The sequence below is a fragment of the Aptenodytes patagonicus genome, chromosome Z (genome assembly GCF_965638725.1).
Source record: "Aptenodytes patagonicus chromosome Z, bAptPat1.pri.cur, whole genome shotgun sequence".
Classification (NCBI taxonomy): domain Eukaryota; kingdom Metazoa; phylum Chordata; class Aves; order Sphenisciformes; family Spheniscidae; genus Aptenodytes; species Aptenodytes patagonicus.
Genome location: NC_134982.1, coordinates 45,548,865 through 45,559,568, shown reverse-complemented (window position 1 = coordinate 45,559,568; position 10,704 = coordinate 45,548,865). Strand labels below are relative to the sequence as shown.

The 10,704-nt window shown below is 42.0% G+C and overlaps 1 protein-coding gene across 2 annotated transcripts in view; it reads left to right on the top strand.

Moving 5' to 3' along the window:
- The first annotated feature begins 55 nt into the window (after nucleotides 1-55).
- KIF27 (kinesin family member 27) overlaps nucleotides 56-10,704 on the top strand; it is a 31,232-nt gene continuing 20,583 nt past the window's right edge. For both annotated transcript variants that reach the window (XM_076362498.1, XM_076362497.1), the window contains exons 1-4: nucleotides 56-154; nucleotides 1,712-2,100; nucleotides 4,171-4,371; nucleotides 5,690-6,648. In XM_076362498.1, the coding sequence (XP_076218613.1) occupies nucleotides 1,791-2,100; nucleotides 4,171-4,371; nucleotides 5,690-6,648 (1,470 nt within the window). In that variant the 5' untranslated portion in view covers nucleotides 56-154; nucleotides 1,712-1,790. The remainder of the gene's footprint in view (nucleotides 155-1,711; nucleotides 2,101-4,170; nucleotides 4,372-5,689; nucleotides 6,649-10,704) is intronic.

Sequence of the window (10,704 nt, the reverse complement as noted above, 5' to 3'; positions counted from 1 at the left end):
GCAGCGGCCGGCGGCGCGGGAGCTGGGGGACGGCCTGGTGGGACGGCGGGCCGCGCCGGAGCCGTAGCGGGGCTCCGCAGCCCGGGCGCCTGGATTCAGCGGCCCCGGGCGGCTCCCAAGAACTAGGCGTGATCCCGTTCCCGGTTCCTCTCAGGTTTGGCATGAAAAGTGCATTTCGAGACACGGCAAACGTGGAAAATGTATCGGCCCGCTCTTAAAACACCCCTGCGGGCAAACGGCTGCCAGCGTATTTGCTCCTGCTTTCTGGCGGCCGAGCGCACACGATGTATCGACAGCAGAGTATTTCTGTGGCTTTGGCATACACCTATTTATTATTCACACGTTCTTTTACGAAATAGTGAATAGGATTTCCCTCTCTTCCCCCCCCTGTGACTTGGCTTAATTTTTTTTTTTAAATATAATTTTAAAAGGGAAGGTGGAATGTCAGCACTTCAAAGCAGTATGTGCTAGGGGATAAAAATAATGTACCTGGATAAATAAAAACAGAAATCGATAAAAATGTGTTTTGAATCTGTAGTTAGTAAGTTTATATAGTTGTTTCTGATTGCCATGTCCTTTATGATACGAGTCTGATTTCAGGCTCGTGCTTTGCTTATTTGTTTTACTTCTGCTCGGTTAATAACACAGGTCTTGTCTTTTTTCAACTTCGGATAGTTTCTCAACTCTGGATGGCCAAGTTCTCAAACTAAAAGGAATAAAATGAAATGCAAAACCTCTTCTCTTTGCAACCACAAGACAACTGTTTAAAGCTGTTTGTTTTCAACAAACTTGAATTTTGGGGGCTTAGCTGATGAGTTCTGCCAGTTTGGTAATACAGCTTTCTTAATGCTGTATGTGTGAGAGTTTAGCAAGCAGGAAGTTCAGCAAATGTTCCCTTGCGCTGCAAAGATTCTTAGAATTAGCAAAAAAAAAAAAAAAGTTTGGGATCCAGCAGCATTTGGTAGCTCTGAGGATTTTTGAATGTTCATGAAAGACAGCTGTAAAGAGAGGCTATTCCTTGATATTTATGGTTGTGCTACTGTGCAGTGCTTATGTTGTAAGAATGAACAGGCAGGGAGCAGTATGAGGAACAATGGTTGCTAAAATATGTAATTAATAAAAATAATTACATATGTGCTTAAACATGCAGATTAAAATCAGAGGAATGGTTTATGTGTAGTAATTAGATACCTTTAAAATCACACCTCCTTTGTAGGCAACACAACTGCTTTCTCTGTGCTTGTCAAGTTACAATGCCTGGCGCTTCTTAAGTGGAAGAGGGTTTTAAAATGTGTGTGTGTGTATATACATAGAAGTTTTGGAGAAAAAAGCTTTGTTTGACTGATTTATGTTGCCTATGCAGCATGAATGCAGGAATAGGAAAATGGGAGGATTCATTGTAAGCATGTGGTTTATCAACAGTGTTTATTAGCGAGCTCTTACAATGTTGTTGCTTCATATGTCCGTGTTATGTTCAAATAGAAAATCAAGCAACTCTCAGACTTAAGTCTGCTAGCTTGGAAATTAATAGAGGCAAAATTAAGTTATGAATTGATTTAACAGTTATTAATATAGCTACTTTTATGTCAGGTACTTTTCAAGAGTGTAATGGTGCTTATATATTCTTTAGGAAACGTCAACTTTCTTACTTCAGCAGAAGATTAATTTGTATTTATTACATAACATGGAAAACTTTTTTTCTTGATTGCAGACAGCTGTGAATGAGGTGGACACAGGAGTGGTAACAGATTTCTTGTTGACTATGTGAATACTGAGTGGGGAGCACAGGGATGGAGTCTGGCATGGAGGAGATCCCAGTTAAAGTTGCAGTTCGAATCAGACCTCTGCTTTCCAAAGAAATACTTCATAACCACCAAGTGTGTGTGAGATTAGTCCCAAATACAAAACAAATTATCATTGGGAAAGACCGTGTCTTCACTTTTGATTTTGTATTTGGCAAAAACTCAACCCAAGAAGAAGTTTATACTGTTTGCATTAAGCCGCTTCTAGTGTCTTTGACTGAGGGATACAATGCTACAGTGTTTGCATACGGACAGACAGGTTCTGGGAAGACTTACACCATTGGAGGTGGCCACATTGGTAAGTTGTAGAAAGTTTGGGGGTTTTTTAAACTGGTGAACAATGTATTTGTGCAAGTTAAATATTTAATACATAGCAGATGATGCTGCAGAATTCTTAAGGGCTAATGAAAAAAGGTACAGTAAAAAAAATGCTTCCAAAGTTTTTGTAGTAATTAAACTGTTCTAAAAACAAATTCTCCACAAATTAGGCTATGCTAAAAATATCTTAAGAAGAAAACAATTTATAAAGTGCTCTTTCTCGTTCCCCGTTTTAACATGCAACTTAAACTAGAATTTCTTCCTGAAATGCAGTGTTTTGGAGATTCTTGCTACATTTATCTTACCTTGCAAATGTCTGCATTAGGCAATTAATTGTTTGCTTGCTCACTCTTCGCTTTTTTTTTGAGACATTTATATGACATCATAGAAATTTACAATTTAAGTCTTCCAAATGGATATAAATAGATTATTCTAAACCTCTTGGTAGGTATTAAAATTTTCCTTTTATTTAGAATCATAGAAACACAGAATAATTTAGGTTGGAAAAGGCCCTTAAGATCATTGAGTCCAACTGTTAACCTGGCACTGCCCAGTCCACCACTAAACCATGTCCCTAAGTGCCACATCTACACGTCTTTTAAATACCTCCAGGGATTTACTCAACCACTTCCCTGGGCAGCCTGTTCCAATGTTTAACCACTCTTTCAGTAAAGACATTTTTCCTCACATCCAATCTAAACCTCCCCTGGCACAACTTGAGGCCATTTCCTCTCGTCCTATCGCTAGTTACTGGGGAGAAGAGACCAACACCCACCTCGCTACAACCTCCTGTCAGGTAGTTGTAGAGGCGATGAGGTCTCCCCTCAGCCTCCTTTTCTCCAGGCTAAACAACCCCAGTTCCCTCAGCCGCTCCTCATAAGACTTGTTCTCCAGACCCCTCACCAGCCTCGTTGCCCTTCTCTGGACATGCTCCAGCACCTCAATGTCCTTCTTGTAGTGAGGGGCCCAAAACTGAACACGGTATTCGAGGTGCGGCCTCACCAGTGCCGAGTACAGGGGGACGACCATTTCCCTACTCCTGCTGGCCACACTATTTCTGATACAAGCCAGGATGCCATTGGCCTTCTTGGCCGCCTGGGCACACTGCCGGCTCATGTTCAGCTGGCTGTCAACCAGCACCCCCGGGTCCTTTTCTGACAGGCAGCTTTCCAGCCACTCTTCCCCAAGCCTGTAGCGCTGCATGGGGTTGTTGTGGCCGAAGTGCAGGACCTGGCACTTGGCCTTGTTGAACCTCATACAATTGGCCTCTTAATTCTGCTTACTGTTATAACTTCACTTGCCTTTCCTCTAGTAGTAGTTATTTAATGTTTTTGTAAGTACCATTGCCAGCCAAATGCTTTAGGTAGTGGATGTCACAATCTAAGACTGTTCGTAGCTCAGCAGTTTTGGTTTTATACGTATATTTACTAAATTTATGGTTAGATGTGAGCAACCCTTTATTTTTTTGGTAAAAAAGATTCTTGGTATCCTCTCATGGACAAACAGTTAGTTTCCATATTGTTGAATAAAGAACACAAATTATTTATGGAAGCATTGTCCTAGGCTGAATAGTAAAAAAAAATAAAAACAGAGTTTGGCATTAGTGTTCCATACCTACTTTGAAAAAGTAGGAAATTACTGTAAATGTTGGTCATAAATCTTGTCTCACCAAGTTACTAATGGTCTTTACTGTATTTAGGTGGAATTTATAGTTTCTCAAACCCTTGCAATGTTGTTGCCAACCATGAGTAGGAATAAAGAAATCTATAGTCTGAGCAGTATAGATTTAAAGTAGACTCCGTATTTTTCATAACTTCTGCGACTATAACATTACGTAATTTAGAACTTAACTTTGAATCCTATTAATGGAAACAAATATTCTGAACCCCAGAAAAACAAATATTTACAAAAATCCTTGGGAACACTGAGCTCTTCAGATTCCTTAGTATATTGAGTAGCAAATCTCACAGACTTCTCTCAATCTTCAGTCTTTGTAATTGATGTGGCAGAATGACTGCAAGCTTCTGTGACATCTTTGCTTACATTTTAGCATCCGTTGCAGAGAATGAAAAGGGTATAATTCCACGGGCTATTCAGGAATTATTTCAGCATATTTCTGAAAACTGTAACATTGACTTCCATGTGAAAGTATCTTATATAGAGGTTTACAAGGAAGAACTTCGAGATTTATTGGAGTTGGAGACCTCTGTGAAAGAATTACACATCCGAGAAGATGAAAAGGGAAATACAGGTAGGATTTCAGCTCTAAAATTTGGTGTGTTTGGTTTCAGTTGTGTGCCCAAGTTATTCTGGCTTTCTCTTGAAAGAGCTTATTCATTACTAATACTAGAAAAAAGTTACGTTTTCAGAATATAAACTCAGCTGATTTGAAGCAGTTTTGGGTTTAGATGCCTGTGAATGATATAAGTGTTCCATCAGAAATGGCAATAAATGATGAAGTAGAAATACATTATTGCTTCTGCAAATTCTGTCTAGAAACACACCAGTGTGTGATTATTCACTTGAGTAGGTATTTCAAGGTTAAACCTTTGCTTCTGCCCTCAAAATTATAATTGTTAAGCCACTTATACTGTAAATATCTGCCCTCCTTTCACTATGAAATGAGGGGAAGAGAACATTTCATTAAAAGTAGCATCTGATATTTTTTGGAGGCGTTGAAATTAACACTTACCCTATAGTTCTCCTGTCTACTACATGAAAATACTAGAAGAATCCACTACAGAGATACTTTATTCTGAAACTGTATAATCTGTTTTGTTTTGTTTTTCTTTATTCTTTATATGCTAATTATTGTGTGTGCGCTAATATTAATATACTGTTCCATTGAGCTGGCCTGGTTTTCTTGTCTGTAGCTGGAAGAAGACACTAATTTAGCACAAATCTTGCAGACAATATCATTGCTTCATAAGGACCCCGCAATATATTTTAAACTATTTGTCTTCCGTACAGTTCGAGTCAGCTTCAGTTGATTGTGCTAGGACGTTTTCCATCCTTCATTAAAACAAACGACAAAAAATATGCTTGGTAGGAGTACTTGGTAGAAGTACACTTCCGCATTATTGGATTACTAATAGGTACCTGTCCAAAAGGCCCAACTACCTGAGCTATATAGAACAGAAATTCTGTTCTTACCATAGGCTAGGAATCATTTCTACTACAAACTTTTTTGGTTTTAGTATTTTTTTAAACTGGCAAAATATCCTTTGAGCTGACTTTGCTCGTACTTTTTCTAGATAGCACTATTGCAAATTGCATATGGCAATGTGTAAATGAGTAAATCTCTGTATTGTGTTTAGATACTGTTTCAAATGCTATGACACAATACACCCATATATTAAATATCTGCAGGTTTCAGATGTGCTATACCTCATGCTTTTCACATATCGATACCTTATTTTTCTATAGCTATATGCTATGACCTCATAATAATGCAGGCTTGTATATTTCACTAATTTGTGTTTATAGTTTGACTATTCCTAATTGCTGTAAACTTTTGCTGAAGAGTTTAGAATTAATTATTCTTACTTTCTTTGGTTTGGTGTTTGAAGTGATTGTTGGTGCTAAGGAATTCCAAGTAGAATGTGCAGATGAAGTGATAAGCCTGCTGGAAAGTGGCAATGCAGCTCGTCACACAGGCACAACACAAATGAATGAGCACTCTAGTCGATCTCACGCCATTTTTACCATCAGTATTTGTCAGAAACAGCCTGCAGAGTCTCAAAAAAATACTGATGCTGCACAGGATTCATCTTGGAAATCAGTCCAGATGATTGCTTCAAAGTTTCATTTTGTGGATTTGGCAGGATCAGAGAGGGTGACAAAGACTGGAAATACTGGTGAACGCTTCAAAGAATCAATTCAGATCAATAGTGGTCTGTTGGCCTTGGGAAACGTCATCAGTGCCCTTGGAGACCCAAAAAGGAAAAGTGTACATATTCCATACAGGGATGCTAAAATCACTCGTATTCTGAAAGACTCCCTTGGAGGAAATGCCAAGACTGTCATGATAACGTGTATAAGTCCATCCTCATCAGACTTTGATGAATCTCTAAATTCCCTCAAATATGCCAACAGAGCCAAAAACATTAGAAATAAACCAGTTGTAAATTACAACCCTGATCAAGACCGGATTGATGAAATGGAACTTGAAATCAGATTGCTTCGAGAAGCTTTGCAGAACCAGCAAGTCAGTAATCAGTGTTCACGCAACTCAAATCAAGAAAGAACTCGTATCAGTTCACTTGAGGAGCAGCTCACCCGGCTTCAGGTTCAATGCTTCAGTTATAGAAACTGTGTAGATGAAGCCTTCCCATTTCTGGTTGATTTGAATGATGATGTTAGCTTAAAAAGAAGTCAGCGGGACAGGTTGCAGAGCTGGATCACTATGGTACAGGAAGTAAGGAAGGAAGCTCTCACCATGCAGGAAACTGACACAGGGACAGGGACCAGCCAAGAGCCACATCACATCACAATTCTTCAGCTAAAGAGGGAACTAAAGAAATGCCAGGTATTTAATTATAAGTTGATTATTTAAATAACTATGTGAAAGAGCAGTCTGCTAAAACTTGAATTCAATTTCGAAAGATGTAAAACTGTTACACTTACCTGTACTTAATTTGACAATTTAAATGTAATTCACAATCTTGTATAATTTCGTTTGTCTAATCCCTGGGACATAGCTTTATTTTAATGGATGATTGAATAGACAATCATCTTAATCATGATAGAGATAGGTAAAGTAATGTTATATCTTGGCTAGCCAGTTTCAAGATGATTCTACAAGGCTGAGCTGTTTTATCTATTAGATTTTTGGTTTTAGCTATGCTAGTGTGCTAGGTCTAGCTGGGATGGAGTTAATTTTCTTCATAGCAGCTTGTAGGGTGCTGTGTTTTAGATTTGTGACCAATACAATGCTGATAACACACCAGTGTTTTAGGTCTTGCTGAACAGTGTTTGCACAGCGTCAGGCCTTCTCTGTTTCTGCCTCTGCCCCCCAATGAAGAGATTGGGGGACACACACACACAAAACCAAGCAGATGACCCGAACTAACCAAAGAGATATTTCATGCCATGTAACATCATGCTCAGCAATTAAAAGGGAGAGGAGGGGGTTTAGGGAGGTTAGCCATATTTTGCCTGGGAACTGGCTGGGCATCAGTGAGCCTTGGGAGGTGGTGAGTGATTGCCTTTGCATCATTTGTTTTGTTTATTTTCTTTCTCTCTTCTTCCACTTCACCTTTACTTACTGAGCAATTTCTATCTCCACTCACAAGTTTTCTTGCTTTTACTCTTCCTTTGCTCTTCCCCCATCCCACTTGGGAGGGGGGGAAGTGAGTGAGAGACTGTGTGTGCTTAGCTGCCTACTGGGGTTAACCCACAACAGTCTTTTTTGGTGCCCAGCATGGGGCTCAAGGCCTTCGAGATAATAACAGACTTGATTAGAGTGTGCTAGATTAAACTTCTAGCTGTTATACCTGTTTAGGTAAGTTGTTATTTGAGTGGCTGTTGCAGATCATGATGCTGGCATATTTACTTTGGGTGCTGACTTATGTGTTTCCTCAAATATTCCGATGCTTGATTCCTTTCTTGCTGTACAACAGGCTCCAAGAATCATTAATGACTGTTTTCAGATTTTGCTGTTTAGTGTGTTATCACTTTGTTTTCCTTTGCTTGGGAGAGCTATGATAAAACCACTGGCCTTCAGCCTAATCTGGTATTTGGGTCCTACATTGCTGGTGTCCCAGTACTCCAAGAACCATCTCATAGACAAAACCAGCAACTGTACCTTTCCCCTTTTCTCCTCTGAGAGACATTTTGTGGAGAGAAGAAAGAATGGTAGCTATCCCTTTGTCTCCTCCAGGATAGGTTTTTATAGCCTTGATGTAATGGCTTCTCAGTTCCTTCAATATCCTCATGTAATCAGACTGTTCATACTGGTGTGTGTTGTGATGCTGATTTTGATTATTGTTCATAAGATTAAACAACTAATTGGGGATGCAACACAGGAACATGCTCTAAGGCGATTGATCCCTGGGGTGGCAGAGCGTGTGGGAGGAGTTGGGCAGGTGCGTAGGGTCATTATTGCCTCCAATAGCTTGGGATTTCACACCTGAACAGGCTCATGAACCCATCAAACTAATACACCATTTGAAGGAGGAGAGGTAAAACACAGTGACTTCTAAAGCTGTTTTGGGACCTAGCCCATGCCTATCAAGCCACTGTCCAGTGCCCTCAGAGATGCAAGAGGGTATCCCGATCTAAGAGCCCACAAATGGGCACTGAGAAGGTCTCTTGCTCTGAGACCACACAAACAGACACTAAACCACAGACCAAACCCTCAACTGTAATAGTTGCTTCTGTAGTCAAGATGAAACAGTGGAAGCAGAGGTCAACTCAGTTAGTAGAAGAAGCAGCAGCTCCTCCTGAGAGGGGGAGAGAGGAAGAATCAGAAGAGGCAGCCTATTCTGTGGCAGGATGGGGAGGAAAGAGATGGAAATTGTAAGAGGTGGAAACTACCTGGTCCCTATCCATGACCAAACTGCAAGATAGGTGGAAAGAGTGAATTGCTACCTGGTTGCTCCAGTGCTGGGATAGTGGGGCTAATAGTCTGGAACTAGAAGGTAGGGAAACACAGCAGCTGGGATCCATTGCCAGGGACTGGGGGATTTACAGAGGGATCGGAAGAGCGGCAGCCACCCACAGCCTCCAGAGGTGGCTCTTATGAAGCATGAAGACAAGGTACCCTCTTAAGGAAGATATTGTAACCCAGTGAGGCAGGGTTCCTCCTACAGAGGAAGGTATCCAGTGTCTGAGGGAATTAGCGGTGGCGGAGGTGGTCTACAGTGACACGGACAATAATCGGGCTCCCAAAGATCTGAATGACGTACAGTGCACACCGTCTGTGTGGCAGAAGTCTGTACAGAGCACACCGATGTCATGCTCCAGCAATCTGGCAATGATGGATTGGGCTGACATCAAGGCACCAACTTTGCATAGATTGATCTGCCAGCTCCGGCGATTCAAAGCGAATCTCAATTCCCCCTCCCTGCTATAGGCCTGCATCTCAGCTGTGGAAAGGCTGTTGCACAAGGTCTGGCAACTCAAAGAGAATGTGGATAATCTTTCTCCCTCCTTGCCCCTGCAGGCCAGCATCTCAGCTACCACGAGCAGGCCTTTCTCTCCTCAAAGGAAAGGGAACCATGGGCACATGCCATGTGCCATCCTGTGGTTCTGTCTGTGTGACTGTGGGGAGGATATGAGGAAGTGGGACGGTGCACCTGCCTTGGCCCTAGAAGTCTGTGTACATGAATTGTGGGAAAAAGCAGTGGTAAAAAAGGGTCCTTTCAGGAAGATTACTGCTCTGGTTGCTGTTGAGCAATTCCCAAGATGCAGCAGATGGGCTAAGGACCCCTCTCCTCTTTCTGATACTGATCCAATGGACTTATGTCCATGTGGGTTTGAACCCCACACCTTCTACCATGGAAGGACCATGCTGGTCTGTAGTAGGATCACACCTATGAATAGTCCTTGTAGCATAGCCTGGGCAACAGAGATACATATAGGCTCCTTTCATGGTGTAAAGACCTCTGGTTTGCAATTACAGGAGTCAGGTAATGAATGCTCTGATTGGGAATAGGGGAACCCCCCCTCCGGCCAAGCAGAGGAAGGGGACAACTGGATTTACTTTGGTTTTGGTGGACACCAGTGCACAGTGTACCCTAATGCCATCAGTATACAAGGGGGCAGAACACATCTGGATTTCTGGAGTGACAGGGGGATCCCAGTTGTTGTCTGTGTTAGAAGCTGAGGTGAGCCTAACAGGAAACAAATGGCAGAAGCATCCTATTGTCACCAGTCCAGAGGCCCCATATAGCTTTGCCATTGACTGTCTCAAAAGAGGGTGCTTCAGGGATCCAAAGAGGTACCACTGGGCCTTTGATGTAGCCACTGCAGATTCAGAGAAGATTAAACAGCTGTCTGCCTTGCCTGGCCTCTTGGACGATCCTTCTGTTGCGGGGCTGCTGTGTTTTGAAGAACAGCAAGTGCCAATTGCTACCATGACGGTGCACTGGCATCAGTATTGTCCCAACTGAGACTCCCTTGTTCCCATCCAGGAGCCGATTCATTGACTCAAGAGCCAAGGAGTGATCAGCAAGACTCACTTGCCCTTTAATAGTCCCATATAGCCAGTGTGAAAGTCTGAGAGAGAGTGGAGGTGTACAGTGGACTACTGTGGCCTGAATGAAGTCACACCGCCATTAAGTGTTGCCATACTGGACATGCTAGGACTCCAGTATGAACTGGAGTCAAAGGCAGCCAAGCGATATGCCATAACTGATATTGCCAATGCATTTTTCTCAATCCGTTTTTCAGCAGAGTGCAGGCCACAGTTAGCTTTGATGTGGAAGGGTGTCCAATATGGAATTGACTGCCACGGAGGGGTGGAAGCACAGCCCTGCCATTTGCCATGGACTGATCCAGACTGCACTGGAACAGGGCAAAGCCCCGGAAAGCTTGCAATGCATTGGTGACATCACTGTGTGGGGCAACACAGCTGAGGAAG